The sequence below is a fragment of the Podarcis liolepis genome (genome assembly GCF_965112155.1).
Source record: "Podarcis liolepis genome assembly, chromosome: 14".
In the NCBI taxonomy this organism is placed as follows: Eukaryota; Metazoa; Chordata; class Lepidosauria; order Squamata; family Lacertidae; genus Podarcis; species Podarcis liolepis.
The window spans coordinates 53,202,249-53,219,478 of NC_139569.1; the positions used below are offsets into that span (position 1 = coordinate 53,202,249).

The window sequence follows — 17,230 nt, forward strand, 5'->3', positions numbered from 1 at the left end:
CTCCCCCCCCCCCCAGCCTCTCTATTGGCCGATCCAAACCTTTGCTTGTCTCACCGCTTTCACCCAGGGAAACCTGCTCTTTGGGGCTGAAGAGTGGGTTTTCCCTGGGAAAGTGGCGGGACAAGCGGAAAACCACTTGGACCCAGTGGCTAGGAAGGGGGATGCAGGCCACCCCAGGTGTCATCACTGAGGAGGGTGACAAAAAATAGCCCTGGCACCCACCGCACGCCCCTTCCTACGCCACTGCAGGCGCACTCTCCCCTCGCGTGATTTCCAGAAACCAGAAGCATTGCTGCCTCCAACTTTGCAGGCAGAGCACAGCCTTTCTGGCTAGTAGCCTCCTCTCCTCCATGAATCTGCCTAAGCTGCCTCCTCCTCTCCGTCTCCCTCGCCTGCTCACTTTGGCACAGTAAGTCTCTGCGGAGGAAAACCGCTTCCCTCCGCAGGAACCAGAAGAGTCCCTGCGAGGCTGCCCCCGGAGCCAGGAGGGGCGGCAGGGATCTTCCTGCCAGGTTTCAGCCGCCTAGAAAACTTTCCAAGGCTTGATCGGGTTGAAATGGGCTGAGGCTGCTTGGGACGGGTTTCCATGAGGGCTGCTTTTCTGGTATTGTCGGGGGCGGTGTGGGAGTGAGTTAATACGTTTGGTGGGTCTGGGTTGCTCTGGGTCAGGGGTCTGCAACCTGCGGCTCCGGAGCCGCATGTGGCTCTTTTACACCTTTGCCGCGGCTCCGGGGCGGATACTAGCAAGGGGAGGAGGCGCATTGTGCGCCCCGACACTCCCCACTGTGGGAGTGTACTGGCTGTGACGTCGCATGGGGGCGGTGTGTGCGTTAGTCACGCACCGTCCCGATGTCACCTTCCCGCCCGCTACATTGTAAGGGCATGTACGCTGGTCACTGCATTGAAAGGGGGCATGTACGCTGGTCACTGTTTTTAAGGGGAGTGAAGAACACACACACAAAAAAAGGTAACTTGTTAATTTAACGTTTATTTCTATGAGGAGGAGTAATTCTGAGGGGTCAAACAAAGAAATAATAAAAAAGTGACAAAAAAGTTATTTTTATAATGACGAGTTTTGCGGCTCCCAGTTTTTTTCCTTCGGAAACAGGTCCAAGTGGCTCTTTTTGTCTTAAAGGTTGCAGTCCCCTGCTCTGGGTTTTATGACTGCAAGGTGGAAGCCGCCTTTGGAGGCTCGTTGCCCTAAAAAGCGGCTTTTGAATCTCTGCAATAAGCCAGAAACCCACCAGCTGGCCCCATTTCTTCCCCTCTCCATAAGCTCCTGTGGGAGGGAGCAAGAGCAATGGGGGGAGGGCTCTGGGAATGTTTGGAGGTCCACACTTAGGTGATCATGAAGGCACAGGGGTAGCTAGGTGAGGCGGGGGGCACTGGGTGCCACACCGTGGGGCTTGCGTCTGCCCACCGCCTCAGCCGCCCTACGGCTGAGACTCGCCCTGCCCCCGTGGGCGGCTCATTCCACCTCCGGCTGCAGGGCATGTGTGCCACCCCGGGCACCTGAGCAGCTAGCTACACTGCTGCTTGGGCCCGTGTTTTGCAGTCATGGGACTAGCAGCAGCAGCAGCAGGTGTGTGGATGAGCCCTGTGCGGCCTCCCAAACCCTTCACAGGCTGCCCCTCCTCTCCCAGACCAGACCCTCTCCAGCTCTGCTCCATCCCCTCCTTGAGTGCTTTTGCCAGGCTGAAATGTGTCCCAGAACCCTGATGGTGATGGTAATCAAACTCAGCTTACTTGCTTTATTTATTTATTTAAATTTTATTTGTTCATTAAATTTATATCCCATCCTTCCTCCTAAAGGCATTCAAGGTAGAAAACACCAAGCAACAAAGTAATAAAAATAATAAAAACATATTTAAAACAGTTCCAATACAGATGCAGACTGGGAAAGATCTCTCTTTGACACACTTCTTGGAACAACGCCTGTTGCTTGCCTAGATGGGGGTGTAAGCAGAAACCTCTGACTTTTGCATGGCTGGTAAGTAGCCTGTTCTATAAAGGGAAGAGTCACAACAATTGCCTCAACCACATCCACCTCTGGCCCTGCCCACCCCTAAGATGCTGTCCCCATGGGCATGTGAACCTGACAAGCGCACTGTGGCACCACCGGGCTGGAGTTCACGCCCAGGCACTTGCCAAGGCCAAAGGACATCCCAAAGGACCCAACGTCAAGACAGTGTAGGGTGGCAAAGAGTGCCCTTAACCCAATTGTGCCTCAGGTATTTGCCCCACCAGATCTTAACTTGTCTTTCCTGCCCAAAATGAAAGCCAACTAAACCAGTCCAGAACACCAATCCAAAAACAGGACTCCCAGCAGAATGGCGGCAGCAAAAAAAGAGGAGTGAGTCCCCAGGCCAACTGGGGGCTTACGAAAAAAATCCTATTCTGCCCCCAAGCAGGGTGTAAGGGAAGGGTGGGTCCACATCTGGAAGGCCACAGGTTCTTGAGGGAGGCATGCATGCACACCATACATTAAAAGCACTATGATACCACTTTAAACAGTCTTGGCTTCACCCCCAAGAATTCTGGGAGCTGTAGTTCATTAAGGGCACTGAGTGCTGTTATAATAGGGTTGCCAACCTTCTGTGGGCAATCTTCCAAAGCTCAACAACTTTCCTGAAAAAGCTCAAAAACCTTTTGTGTCCGATTTATGGCAACCCTATGTTATGAGATCCCCCTATTACGCCTCTGGAGCTACAATTTCCAGAGTGGTTTAACAATCAATTCCTCTTCACAGGGAACTCTGAAACTGTAGCTCTGTGGGCCAAAACAGGGATCTCCTAGCAACCCGAATTCTCTGGGGGAAGCCAAGACTGTTTATGGCTTATTCCTGACTGAAGCTGAGAGATCAAGGACACTCGTCCATGGCCACTGGCATTATAGTTAGTGTGGACATAGACATCAAGCCAGAATTTCCACATCTGTAGCTAACATTCGATCCATGGCGCTACTCAAGATCTCTCTTTCTTTGGCACAGCATAAATTGCTTGCACATTCTCTCCAGGTTGCATTCCAGGATCGGATTTGCTCTCTGGTAAAGAATAGAGACTGTCTGGGTTCACACCAGGACTCATCGCGAGTGAATACACAACTTCATTCCCATCTATGTCATTGCGGCTGGAAACGGCATATGGGGAGCCTGTAAGGGGAAAAGGGGGAAAGACTCACATGAGTTTTCAATCCTATCCTACAAAGTTATGTCAAGGGATTTTTAAGATGGAAAGTTCAACTATCTTATTTTTAAAGGGGGACCTGAAAATGGATGCACCACTTTAGAACCAAGCTATGCACCTACAACTAACATATGGCAAAGTCCTTTCTAAATTCTACCATTTTATACTAAAGGTAAGCAAATGGTTTTGTATGTTACTTTTATTTTATTTTCCTATTTATTTTATATTTAATTTTAATTTTATTTAATTTCATCCAAGGATCATAGGGCAGTTTACAATATCTTTCTTTTCCAGTGTTACATTCAAAATTTCTGTGTTGAACGAATTGGATAAATAAATAATAATAATAATAATAATAATAATAATGCGAGTCCTACTCAGCGTAGCCCCAATACACTGAATAAACCTAAGTTAGTCATGCTCATTAACTTCAGCAGGTCTACTCTAAGTAGGACAAACATTAGATCCTACCTTATGTACTGTTTGTTGTGTTCTGTGTGATGTTGATCTATGTCTGCTGTTGTGTGTGTTTTAAAAATAAAAAGAGTTGTGTGGATTCCCTGCACATAGAAACCAAGTACATCAGGGGGAAATGTCCTAGCCAAATGCTCTCCTTGTGAGTCAGCTTTCTCCATGCACCATCCTTGTCCAGAGCCTTTGGTGAACTGCTTGATTAAGCCGAGCTTGATGTGCAGCGGTGGGAAGAGTATTCTGTCTCTGTTCACCAGAGGGTCGTTGATGATGTTCCTTTCTTTGCAAGGCACCAATTCCTCCCACACAGGCCAGTCCTTCTTTGTGTAAGGCTGAGCACGGTCCCTACTATCCCACATGCACAGAAAACATGGGTACTTGGTGAAGCCAGACTGTTGTCCCAACAAAAAGTTCACCATCTTCAGGTCAACACAAATAAACCACTTATGCTGATCATAACCAATTTTCTCCAGCACATACTTCACCGCTTCATAGTTCTCCTTCAGTGTACTTGAGTGAGCCAGGGGTATAGAGGCAAAATGGTTGCCGTTGTGTAGCAGAACACATTTCAGTGATCGCTTGCTGCTGTCAATGAACAGTCTCCAATCTTTGGGTTCGTTCTGTGGCACTCCAAGCTTGAGCAGAAGCTGTGCAATATCTGCACAGTACACCAAGTCCTTCTCTTCCAAGAAAAAACGGAGGTACTCTTGATGCCTGTTGCAGAAGAAGATGATGCGAGCACTGTCAGAGAGGAGGTTTTTTTCCTTCAATCTGGATGCCAACAGTTTGGCAGAGTCCTTCGACAAGCTGAGGTCGCGAACTAGATCATCCAACTCCTTCTGGGAAAATGGATGTGGAGCATCATCTTCAAGAACCACTTCTTCTTCTTCATGTCCTTCAACACTGGAGGCATCTTCATCACTAATGTCAGGAAGTTCTCCGAAGATAGGCACTGGAATTTCATCACAATGAGCTACAGGACGACGTGCTGATCGAAGATTAGGATACTTGAGGCTGCTCCGGTTCTTTCTGTTGATCCCAGCCGCACCAATTTATGGAAGATTTCGAGGTTTTATGACTTCAAACTGATCCCTTTTCGACATAATCACCCAGAACTATCGGACCTGAATACTTCTTGTCATTAAAATAATCATTTCCAATCAAAACAATTATTTGACATGGCATTTTACCCCCACCAACTTCTTCTAAAATGCTCCACACAAGCGTACATGTGAACAAAAACATAAAAAAGACGTGGCCATAGCTCAAAAACTTGACCTGATTGAGCAAAACCAATGTGATTTTTGGATTCAGCGCATCAGATTCGTCCTAAATCAACTGAAAAAACACAAATTTGTTGTTGACCAATGTTATAGATTATATTTATTACAATAAAGAATTACTAAACAGTTTAATTATTATTTGATGTTTGATTTTGCTGTTTACTATTGAATTTTAGTGGATTGTTGAATTTTGCTTTATTTGATGTAGGTTGTTTATTTTAAAGATATTGTGACTATTTATATAGGATCAGATTGTTACTATTAATGTTTGATGTTTTATTATTATGATTATTCTTTGTGTTGGAAACCGCCTAGAGTGGGTGGGCAAGTCAGCCAGATGAGCGGGGTATAAATAAATAAAAATTATATAATATTATTATCATCAACATCCTTGGCCGTTGGCCCTGCTTGCTGGGGCAGATGGGAGTTTAGTTCGGCAAACATCTAGAGGTGCAAAACATCTGTCCCAGATGCACAGTCAGAAAGTGCAGACCTGCACAGCATGTCATTTCCAATGCCTGCACACAACATGCCTTTGACACCATCGATCATAACATCCTTCTGGGCAGTCCAGAGGAGCTGAGAGCTCGCGGCACTGTCATACAGTGGTTCTGCTCTTTCAAATCAGAACCAGTGAAGGCAGTTAAGGTTCTGTGTGAATGTCTGGAGGTGGTTGGAGGATTGATGAGAGCTAACAGATTGAGGTTGAATCCTGACAAGACAGAAGTTCTGTTTTGGGGGGACAGGAGGCAGGCAGGTGTGGAGGACTCCCTGATCCTGAATGGGGCAACTGTGCCCCTGAAGGACTAGGTGCGCAGCCTGGGAGTCATTCTGGACTCACAGCTGTCCATGGAGGTGCAGGTTAATTCTGTGTCCAGGGCAGCTGTCTACCAGCTCCATCTGGTACGCAGGCTGAGACCCTACCTGCCCATGGACTGCATCGCCAGAGTGGTGCATGCTCTGGTTATCTCCCGCTTGGACTACTGCAATGCGCTCTACGTGGGGCTGCCTTTGAAGGTGACCTGGAAACTACAACTAATTCAGAATGCGGCAGCCAGACTGGTGACTGGGAGCAGTCGCCGAGACCACATAACACCAATCTTGAAAGACCTACATTGGCTCCCAGTATGTTTCCGAGCAAAATTCAAAGTGTTGGTGCTTTAAAGCCCTAAATGGCCTCAGCCCAGTAGACCTGAAGGAGCATCTCCATCCCCATCGTTCTGCCCAGAAACTGAGGTCCAGCTCCGAGGGCCTTCTGGCGGTTCCCTCACTGCAAGAAGCCAAGTTACATGGAACCAGGCAGAGGGCCTTTTCAATAGTGGCGCCTGCCCTGTGAAACGCCCTCCCATCAGATGTCAAAGAGCTAAACGACTATCTGACGTTTAGAAGACATCTGAAGGCAGCCCTGTTTAGGGAAGTTTTTAATGACTGTTTTAATGTATTTGCAATCTTTGTTGGAAGCCACCCAGAGTGGCCGGGGAAACCCAGCAAGATAAGCTGGGTACAAATAAATAAATTATTATAATTACAATTACAATTACAATTACAATTACAATTACAATTACAATTATTATTATTATTATTATTATTATTATTATTATTATTTTGAACCTCTGCTAGACCCTTCCCTGCTGCTCCAAACTGAAATGGTCACTGTCATTCTTGAGGGCCTCTTAAGGATTTTTATTACCCCAGTGCAGTCTGGAAATATGGCTGACCCCCACACAAAAGGAAAGAGTCCCCCACAGAATGAGATGCGAATGAAGTTCTAGAATCCTAAGGTGGTAAAATGAACCACCACCTTCCCATTACAGCAGCTGAGAGATCATATTTGTGAATGTTTCCCTGCATCTAGACAACTAGCATGGCAGGGAGCAGGGGTGCCAACTTGAATAAAATATGGGGGGCAGGTAAGCCCTACCTTGCATAATCAATCGCATGGCACAGCACACACACACCATTTAAATGGCACTACCCATCAACTGGGGGGGGAGCCCCTTCAAATATTTTTGGGAGGGCGAAAGGACCTTGACCCCTCGGAGTTGGCTCCTATGGCATAAAGTGCACCTTTCTCTCCAACAAGCAAGATTTTTTCTTGCATGGCGTCTTTGCATTCGCCGACCTAGTCTCCTTTCCTAACCTGCTCAAGTTCTATGCAGAATTTTAATTGCATGAATGCTAACTATCTGAATTCACACTTAATGATTCATGTCCACTAAATGTGACACATGTAACATCCTCTAAGGAATATGTGTTGGACATTTGCCTATATCTCTTACATGAGACACCACTTATAACATTATTCAAAAGGGGGCTTGTGCTTACAGTCTTCTTCCATTTCAGTTGTGGTCTGATCCCTAAATAGAAGAGATAAATTTAGAGTCATTTTTATGGTCTGGAAGGGAGAGAAGCACCAGCAGAATTCTTTATATTGTCTGACATATAGTACCTTTGTTGCGATTCATATGCCTTTCCTGTCAAACAAAAAATATATGCATTATTAAGTAGCAGTTTAAAATGCTTTTGCAAATCACACAGTCACCTTTGATTCCACCTTATAATATGTTCTTCTTTCATTACCTTTAGACTTTTTCTTCCAGCAAAGGAACAATATTGTCCCACTAATCAGAACAATTCCTCCTACCACTCCCAGTGAGATCTGTAGCTCTTTTGTAGACCCTGAAAAGAGATCCCAATATGATATGGTATCAGGCGGAGGAAAAGAAACATGGCAGCCTCAGGCTAATTTTATTGTTTCCAAATTACTTAAACATTCCTCAAAGTTTTGTGAGGATAATGGATGGCAAACATTGATCTGCTGATATGATCATACAAGCCAAAATCCTGTCTGTATTTTCTCGGGCTTAGAGCTTTGGGGATTATGGGGAGTGGAATTCAATGCTAGTCCTACTCAAAGAAGACCCTGTTCCCCTGTCAAACAGCTCTTAGTGTCAGAAAGTTCTTCCTGGTCTTTAGTCAGAATCCCAAGCCCACTTTGCCTGACTCACAGAGAAGAACCAGACAGAACATCACTGCTTTGAGTCAAATCAGGCCACCTCTTTATCGATTGCAAATGTCAGAGGTTTGGCATAAGCATTGGACACAACCATCAACATCCAGCCACCTGCTGGAAGTAGCCTTTTTGGAGGTCAACACAATGGTGAGGTCCTGTGACATACATCAAGTAGGAATGCCCCATGGGATCGCCACCTTGAGGAGTGCTATGGCCCCTGCCTGGATGTCTGGACAGAAGCAACTTCTACCAAATCCTTTTAATGGGATACTCCTTCCAGTGCTTTTTTTCTGGGGGTACTCAAGGGTAAGCAGTACCGGCACCTTTTTTCCCTTTCAAATGTTAAAAGTGTGGCACTCAGTGTAGTAAGTTCATGGTGAGCACCAGCACCTCCCTCCCCCCCCCCAAAAAAAAAAACATTGTCTGTTTTGGGTTTAAGCCAGTTGAGAAAACCTCTGCAGCAACTGTCCCACACAAGCCTGTTGAAGGTAAGAGGAATTGCAACCTGAATCCATTGCTTTGTGTTCTCCTCTCGAAAGCAGGAGGAAACCAGTTTCCTCCCTCTTCCATGGGACAGCCCTTCAGATATTGGAAGATGGCTGTCCTATCACCTCTCAGTCTCTTCTTTTCCAGGCGAAACATACCCAGCTCCTTCAAGCATTCCTCATAAGGCTTCGTTTCCAGACCCTTGATCATCTTGGTTGCCCTCCTCTGCACACCTTCCAGCTTGTCAACATCCTTCTTAAATTGTGGTGCCCAGAACTGAAGGCAGGATTCCAGGTGTGGTGTGACCAAGGCAGAACAGTGGTCCTATGACTTCCCTTGATCTGGACACTAGACTTCTGTTGATGTAGCCTAGAATAGTGTCAGCTTTTTTAGCTGCTGTATCACATTCATGTTGACTCATGTTCAGCTTGTGGTCCACCAAGATCCCTAGATCCTTTTCACATGTACACCAGGTGTCTCACATTTTGTATTTGTGCATCTGGTTCTTCCTGCCTAAGTGCAGAACCTTACATTTGTATTAATTTCAGTGTTTCAGGAAGGGTAAACTAGAAAGTTCTGAACCGATTGTTTTCCCCCACCACTCGTGGCAGAGCCCAATTTGAGGACAGATGACCATGATCCGTCCCCCACAAGGGTTTCTCCGAGAGTTTCCCAAATGTCTTGAGTGGTGAGGGAAGGCCTTCGGGGTGCCTGCCCTTCCTGCCTAAGTCCTCAGTCAATGAGGAGAGTTTCTGAGCATCCAACACTCAACTAAAGGAAGAGAACACATTTTTAAAAATAATTTCTAAACTCACCTTCACTGTTGCCTTTTCGCACTTGTACAGTCACATTCTTTACAATCTTCCACATGTGTCTGTTGGTGTAAACAGCAACCAGGCAGAAATACACTCCAGTGTCTGAAGTGGTGGTGTTGAAAATTGTCAGGTAATGACTTTGATGTCTGCCAAGTGGGTCAGTCAAATTTTTGACCTGTCTCTTTTTGATCTTGGTGCCAACACAGCAGTTTAGATTATTAGAAAAACAGTGGTCTTCATTTGAAACAGAAGCAAGGCACCTCCTTTCAAATGTTTCCTTAATCCAATACAAAGTAAATATGTCTCTGGCACCAGTCAAATCAAATTCACAAGGAAGACTGAAGTTCTGTTCTCCTTCAACAACCACTAATTCTTCTGATTGCATGTTACTCTCTGCAATGCAAAATGGCATAGTCACATGAGAGTAACAGTGGTACCCCGGGTTACATATGCTTCAGGTTACAGACTCCGCTAACCCAGAAATAGTGCCTCAGGTTAAGAACTTTGCTTCAGGATGAGGACAGAAATCGTGCTCCGGCAGCACGGCAGCTGCAGGAGGCCCCATTAGCTAAAGTGGAAGTTCAGGTTAAGAACAGTTTCAGGTTAAGAATAGACCTCCGGAACGAATTAAGTACTTAACCCGAGGTACCAGTGCATAATCATGACATTTTTTTCATACAATTTGCTAGAAATGTGCAAAAGCTCCCCCTTGGTTCGTTCTGGCATTTGTACCTCACTGAAAACTAACATGACATATTCAAGTCAGTGACCCTCAAGCAAAATGGGCAAAGTTTGAAAAGGGAGAGCTTTCCAATACTTTTGCTTCCAATGGTGAATTTTGACCTGTGCATTATTGCAGCTTATTCTGCATGGATCTGATTGAACTGGTTTGCATTCTGTCTCCCTGCCAAAGTAAACAGCAGCTAGTTATGGCATCCTACTAATCCTATCAAGAATTGGCTCACTGAAATTCATGGACCCAGGTGAGCTGTGCCCATTAACTTCAATGGGTCTAATCTGCGTAGGACTAAGATGGCACATCCATCTGGTCTAACGCCTTCTCTCTTTTAAAAAAAAAGGTCTTTCATTTATTTTGACTCTTAAGAGTTATCCTCAGTTGGAAGCACATCATTTTTGCTTTTGCTGTGAATTTCATGGCTGTTGCCTGCATTCCCACTAGCAAACATAAATGGAAATGGTTCTAAAAGAGAAATTATGTTCTTAGCTCAGGGGCAGAGAGCAAGAGAGAACCCTCTCTGAAACCCTGGAGTCACTGCAGATAATCCTTAGCTAACTCTGTATGGCAGATTTCCTGTGTTCCTATTTCTTTTTCCAGTGCACCTGTTACTCTTATGCTTTCTGAATTCACCTCAAAATGACATGCTGTCTTTTAATGCACTCACCTACAGTGTTGTTTATTATTGCTACAATGAAGAAGTTGAAATTCCTGCAGTGGTCCTCCTTATTAATAAGTGGGTGTGGATCTGACGCATTGCTACCTGACAGGGCTTTGCATGCAAATATTCCACCACCTGGGAAAGCAGCAAGAGAGACATTCCTTTGTGTACAGTTGAGATATCGGCTTGTGGGGTTCTTTCCTGCTGGGCACTGAGAACTTGGATCACAAGGCATTGGCTGAAATTGGACCAAGGAGGAGCAGTCTTTCCCCAACCACCATCTTGATTCCTTCTGATCGGCTGATGTGTTGCTGCAGCTCAGCCAGTGATTCTCATTTTCATAAATATTAATGAAGGTTGCGCCTGTAGGGGGAGGAAAGTGTTCACGGCTCATATTTGTAGGATCTTGCACTTCAGGGCAAAAGAATTCCCTGAACCTTTGGAAGCTGTCATGTGGCCCCTCTCCTGAATGTATCTATGCTAGTATATATTTCTTCAGTGTTACACCGTTTTAACTGCCATCACCTCCCCAAATACAGAGCTGGAGTTGGAGGGTGGCTGACAGAGCCTAAGAACAGCTTGCTGGATCAGCCCAAAGGCTCTTCTACTCCAGCATCCTGCCCTCAATGGGGCCAACCAGATGCCTATCCTATGGGGAGCCCCCAAGGCAGCGGTTCTCAACCTGTGGGTCCCCAGATGTTGTTGGACTACAACTCCCATCATCCCTGAGCTCTGGCCTTGCTAGCTAGGGGTAATAGGAGTTGTAGTTTAACAACATCTGGGGACCCGCAGGTCGAGAACCACTGCCCCAAGGGGACCTGATGGCAAGACTCCCTTGCGAGTCTCAGCCCCTGGAATTCAGAGCACCAGAGGTGGTATGTAACCACTAAAGCCAGTAGCCATTCAGAACCTTATCTTCCATGAATTTGTCTAAAGCCATCTAAATGGGTGGCTGTCACTCTTTCCTGTGAAGGCATATTTCATAATTTAAGTAAATGCCTTGCAAGATAGTTCTTCCTTTGGGCCACTGGGAATCTCACCCCCTTTGGATTCATTGGATGACCAACAAAGGGGGAGAAAAATGGACCTCTGTCCATTTTCTTTACATCATGCAGACTTTTAGACACCTCTGCCATGCCAAAGGATATAGGGCAGCTATCGGCTGTGACAAAATTACAGAACTTAATCAATTATATGTAAATTACATTTCCATCACATTATTCCAATATATTAATATTAATGCAATGCAAATGGGGGCAGGGAAACTGTAATCAGTTACATATGATTTGGAGGTTGAAAAAATAGCAACAGCATCAAATACTGATTGTATTTGCTAGACTGATTTCCATTCTGGGCATGGAAGAAGTAAGCAAACATCAGCAATTTCTGCTACTGTTTCCATTTTCTCCAGATGTCTCCTACACCCCTCATTATGTTCCCCTCACCTGCCATTTTCCCTAAATGAAATAACCTTTCCTCTCCAGCCCATTGATTGTTATTGCTTATTTATTTCATAAAATGTATACATGGCCCAATTGTGAACAACCTTGAAGCAGTTTATGAAAGGAATAAAACAGTAAAATCATTAGTAAAAACAATTAAAAGATTCAGAAAATTAAAACCAGCAATAAACTAAAAATACATCAGCAGTTGAGATATTTGGGTAGGCATGTCTAAACCAAGATGCTTTGAGCATGCACTGAAAACAGCACAGTCAAGGCCTCTCACATTCACTCTCATGGTGTAAAAGGAAGGATGGTTAAGTCAGTTTCAGTCTGTGGCGTAGATTCACATTTCGTTTTTACTATTACCAACAAAAGGCTGTTTCAGGCACTGCCCCAAACTGAACATCTTCCATCTGCTCTGAGGAGCCCAAAATTGGCTTTGCAGAAGTGCCAGGGGCTCTCCATGACTTCACAACAGCTCTGCCTGGCGTGGTCCTTGGTGGACCTTCCCTCACAGTTCCTCTCCTTAAGAAACCAACAGGAGCAGAGACCCTGAGATCTCTTTGTAGGACACGTACCTGAAATTTCCCTTAGGAAAAGAAGGATCAGCATGAAAAACATAATCCTGAAATGGAAAACAAAAAAAGGCAAATGGTCTTGTCGCCTTAAGTTCTCTTCGCTTGAGAAAGGAAAGGAAAGCAGAAGAAGAGACAGCTAACATGAAGCAACTTGTAAGTGCAGCAGTTATTTACAGCCTTTCACTTCCCTTCTGCTTAGAAATCACTCAAGGTTGAAATTTTAACCGCAACTGACTCCCCCTCAAACACCTCCTCTGGGGAATTAACACGTGATACAACCAAACTAGGAAGTTTCAGAGGTGGCTGGTGCCCAATGGCATTGGCAGGGCAGAAGGCAGGAAGACCAGCCTATATTGGCGAGATCAAAGCCAATGATAGGCAGAGACAACTAATTCTAGTTTTGTGTCCATCCTCCTCCCTGCCAAGTTGGAAGCTGATTGGTGGTGCCATTCCATAGACTGGCTGTGATTTAGAGGACATGCAACCAGCGGGTAGATGAGGGTGGACTGAGGTTGGTGGGGTTGTTCCCTTAATGGATGCCACTCCCACAATAGCGGAGACAGTTAAAGGTAAAGGGTAAAGGGAGCCCTGACCATTAGGTCCAGTCGTGACCGACTCTGGGGTTGCGGCACTCATCATGCTTTATTGGCCAAGGGAGCCGGCGTACAGCTTCCAGGTCATGTGGCCAGCATGACTAAGCCACTTCTGGCGAACCAGAGCAGCTCACGGAAATGCCGTTTACCTTCCCGCCGGAGCAGTACCTATTTATCTACTTGCACTTTGACGTGCTTTCAAACTGCTAGGTTGGCAGGAGCAGGGGCTGAGCAACAGGAGCTCACCCCGTCGCGGGGATTGGAACCACCGACCTTCTGATCGGCAAGTCCTAGGCTCTGTGGTTTAACCCACAGCGCCACCCGCGTCCCCAGTGGAGACAGTTAGCGAACAATAAACAAGGATGATTTGAGGGTAATTGTCCTTTCAAGCTCCCCACAGGGCCCGGGGCGGGGGGGGGGATGAGCTTCACTTGCAAATTGTCTCAGTACCTGGCTCTCGCTCTGGCATGGAATACGGGAGGCAGGGAGGCACTGAGTGCAAAAGTACTTTGCCTATCGGTAACCCTCATACGCAGCCATTAGGAAGCAGACGTACTTCTGTTTATTAGAGTGAAATTGTTAAGTTGTGGGTGAACATATCAGACGACACAGCGATTCTTCCAAAGCAGCTCTTTATTTGTAAGCTGGAACAGAACTGACTGAGGAGCTCAGTCAGCCTGCTTATATAGAGCTCCAGAACAATGTAGCTGTTGCCATTTTCTAAAACTATCCAATCACTGAACATCACTTTCGATCCTTCATTTGCATAACTATCTACAGTATCCCCCTGCTGGCCCAGGGTGAGAACTTCAGTACATAACAGAAATTATGACTAATATACAGACACGTGCTGGAGCAGATGGAACAAGATCATAAACTGCTAAATTGAAACAGCTACAAAGCCATTACAATTCAAACTGGAAAGAAGACTTCCTTCCATGTAAAATATGGTATGTGAGGGGGGAGTCTTTACCCTTTCTTTCTACATAAATGATTCGGCAATCCCCCCCCCCCCCCCGCTTTGAATGCTAACAAACTGATAAAAGGCAAGAGGAGACAAAAGAGAACGGGGTCATATTCATGGATTACAATGAAAAATAGAACTGTGTGAGAAAATTGAAATGGATTTAAAGCATCAAACTTTCACTGTACTGCCATGGGAGGACCTGGATTTTGAGCTTTGCAGATCGGCCAAGGCTTTGGCAGGACGCCAGATTACTCTCTCTCTAAACTCAAACAGTAACACCAAAAAGATGGTGTGTGACACAGTTGAAATTGCAGCCTCATTCTCTGGGTACAAAGGAAAAGAAAGAGCGAAGCGGAAGCAGCGGTGCTGTGCAGGACATGATGGAGAATAGGAAGAATGAAGAAACAACGTGGACAAAATAAACATCACACAGAGGAAATATATGGGATACAGAACTCCTCTTGCAGAAATAAAATTTATTAAATGTGCCAATATGAATGGAAGTAAAAAAAACCTCTGTAGCTGTTGATAAGGGATTAAGATCAAGACGGAATGTAAATGGATTAATTAAGACTTCGGAAGCAAGATGAAATAAAATTATCTCACCTTGAAATCTAGTACACAGGAGGCCACGGAAAATGTATAATTGGCTTTATAATTGATATATATTTGAATTTGAATTGTAATTTGAGATTGTTAAAATGTGGTTTATATTGGATTTTAGTAATTGAAAATTAACGATTTTTTTTTTTTAAAAAAAGAGAGGTTGTGGGGTTGTTAGCCAGTAGCTCAAATGGAGGAGCCTTACCTGGGACGTTCTACTGCACAAGCACCACTCCTAGTCATTACAACAGAGCCTCTGAAAGAGAGCGTCTAAGCAACTCTTGCCCATAGCTCAGACCTCCGTCTCCAGCTCTTCCGTCCTTGGTGGCACCACATGGAGAATTCCAGGTCGCATCCACAGCATACATTTAAATCTGATTTACATTGCATGGCTTCCCCCAAAGCATTGTGGGAACTATAGTTTGTTAAGAGTGCTGGGAACTGTAGATCCAGGAGAGGTAAATTACACTTCCCAAGACAATGTTAGATGTGGTCTAAATGACTGTAGCTCCATTAACCCCTCCAGCCGCATCCCAAGCCCTGTCTTGCTGCTCCTTCTCGGCCCCCTCCTGTGGCTGCCAGAAAGCTCTGCCCCCCCTGGAAAGAGCAGGGGCGCTTTGCCTTCATGGCCTGTGCTCTAATACTTCCTCACGAATTGCGCTCATTCCCTTGCCCCACCCCACCCCCTTGAACCATCTCTCCCTTTAATCCTCGCCTGATAAAACCCAGGAGACCTTCACTGCAGCGGGTGAAAATGAGTGAACTCGAAAGTTTCAAGATCCATAAATGCTCCGGACTTGCTCGTCGCATTCTGGGCCTCTGCGTGTATTACCCTGATCAGCCACTAGGTGGCAGAACAACATTTCCTCTCTCTGAGCGGGAAAGCAAGATATGCAGAGTGAGAGTCCTCACTGTGCATGGAAAGGAGTATAAAACAGGAACAGGGCTTGGACTGAACTCTAATTCATGTTAACTAATTCACTGAATTAATTCAGAAATCTTGGAATTGCACCTGAAAGTATTTCCTATAATTTCCAGCTGAACTTAATGTGAATCGAGTTCCTTCTGCTGTGGAACTCTGGTGTTTTTCAATTCAGTTTGACTAAAGTTTCAGTTTAATAACCCCGGGGGGGGGGGAAGGGTTGTCCCTTAACTCATTGCATTTACCATTTCTGCATGTCTGAAAAGTGATGTCAGCTGTTGAAACTTAAAGACCAAAATACTTGAAGGAGTTAAATAATTCCATTGTTAACATGACACAGTGGGGGGGGGGTGTTTAGATGTTTTCTGAAGTATATTTTATACTTTAGCAGGCAGCTTGCGAAATTCTGAAGGCAGCAGCTGGGTGGGCACATCGAGGACACATGGGCAAGGTGTGAATTGTGAACAGAATTCGTTCCTTTTTGGAGGCGGTTGAACTTTCCAAGCAGTGACCAGCAATGGGGGATCTTAGGCCCAAGGGGAATGTGGCCCTCCAAGCAGAGGGGCCAAGTTCCACACAACCTTCTTGCATGTGTGTGATGTTACAAGGCCCAGGGAGGCCCGGTGGGACCCTCAAGATTGGGGATGGCTCAGCCACATCCCCACATGTGGGACGGGGGCTGAGCTGTCCTCCGCCCCATAGAGTTGCTGCCTCTGCTGCCAAGCCTGCCTCTCTACCTCTGGATAAGGAGGAACTTCTGGATTCAGGTAGGTGGCTGTGTTGGTCAGTAGAAATATATACAAAAAACAAAAAAAATTTGTCCAGTAGCACCTTAGAGACCAACTACGTTTGTTCTTGGTGTGAGCTTTCATGTGCATGCACACTTCTTCAGCTCTTTCCTGTGTGAAGAAAAATGAAGGGGAGAAGACCAGTACTGTTTTTCTAGGGGTACTCAAGGGTTCTCAGTACCGGCACCTCCCCCCCGCCCCCGGTTAAAAGTGTGGCACTTACTGTAACAACTTCATGGTGAGCACTGGCACCTTTTTTTCTTTAAAGAAAGCAAGCACTGGAGAAGACCATTTGCCTTCCCCCCCATTTGAGTATTATGTTTTTTGTGCTGATTCTTCCTTTCCTCAGCGACATCTCAGGGCATCTCCTACAAAGAGATCTCACGGCCTTCATCCCTTTTGGTTTCTTAGAACTGTAAGGTCCTACCCAGGATCTCTCTGTTGGCCCAGAAGCAGAATTCCTACCCATTTTGCCTTTGGAAAGAGTCCTTATGGTGGCAGGAAGAGAACTCCAGATCCAACGGCATGAATCGAGATTTGTCATAGCAAAGGTGATGATGGTGAAATGAAATGATGGACAACAACTCCCACCATCCCTGACCATTGTCCATACTTGCAGGACGTGGTGGAAGGTGGAGCCCAAGAGCGTCTGGAGGGCCAGACATTCCCCATCCCTGAACCTGT

At 45.6% G+C, this 17,230-nt stretch overlaps 1 protein-coding gene across 2 annotated transcripts; it reads right to left on the reverse strand.

Moving 5' to 3' along the window:
- Positions 1-1,742: 1,742 nt before the first annotated feature.
- Positions 1,743-12,912, reverse strand: LOC310693589 (uncharacterized protein). 2 transcript variants are annotated; one of them, XM_083475952.1, is made up of 7 exons: positions 12,674-12,912; positions 10,657-11,013; positions 9,254-9,646; positions 7,520-7,618; positions 7,389-7,413; positions 7,265-7,296; positions 1,743-3,151 (listed from the first exon to the last, which is right to left on the reverse strand). In XM_083475952.1, the coding sequence occupies exons 1-7, from the start codon at positions 12,714-12,716 to the stop codon at positions 2,964-2,966; spliced, it is 1,137 nt and encodes a 378-aa protein (XP_083332078.1). In that variant the 5' UTR covers positions 12,717-12,912; the 3' UTR covers positions 1,743-2,963. The 2 variants fall into 2 exon arrangements, with proteins under 2 accessions (XP_083332078.1, XP_083332079.1); XM_083475953.1 differs by lacking the exon at positions 7,520-7,618.
- Between the last annotated feature and the right edge of the window lie 4,318 nt (positions 12,913-17,230).

What these genes read in the sequence shown, in the direction of transcription:
- LOC310693589 (XM_083475952.1), bottom strand. Translation starts at nt 12,716, where the DNA reads ATGTTTTTCATGCTGATCCTTCTTTTCCTAAGGGAAATTTCAG. An exon ending in TTTCCTAAGGGAAATTTCAG is followed by an intron (nt 11,014 to 12,673) that starts GTACGTGTCCTA and finishes CTCCCCCTACAG; the next exon opens with GCGCAACCTTCATTAATATT. An exon ending in GCATATGAATCGCAACAAAG is followed by an intron (nt 7,297 to 7,388) that starts GTACTATATGTC and finishes TCTTCTATTTAG; the next exon opens with GGATCAGACCACAACTGAAA.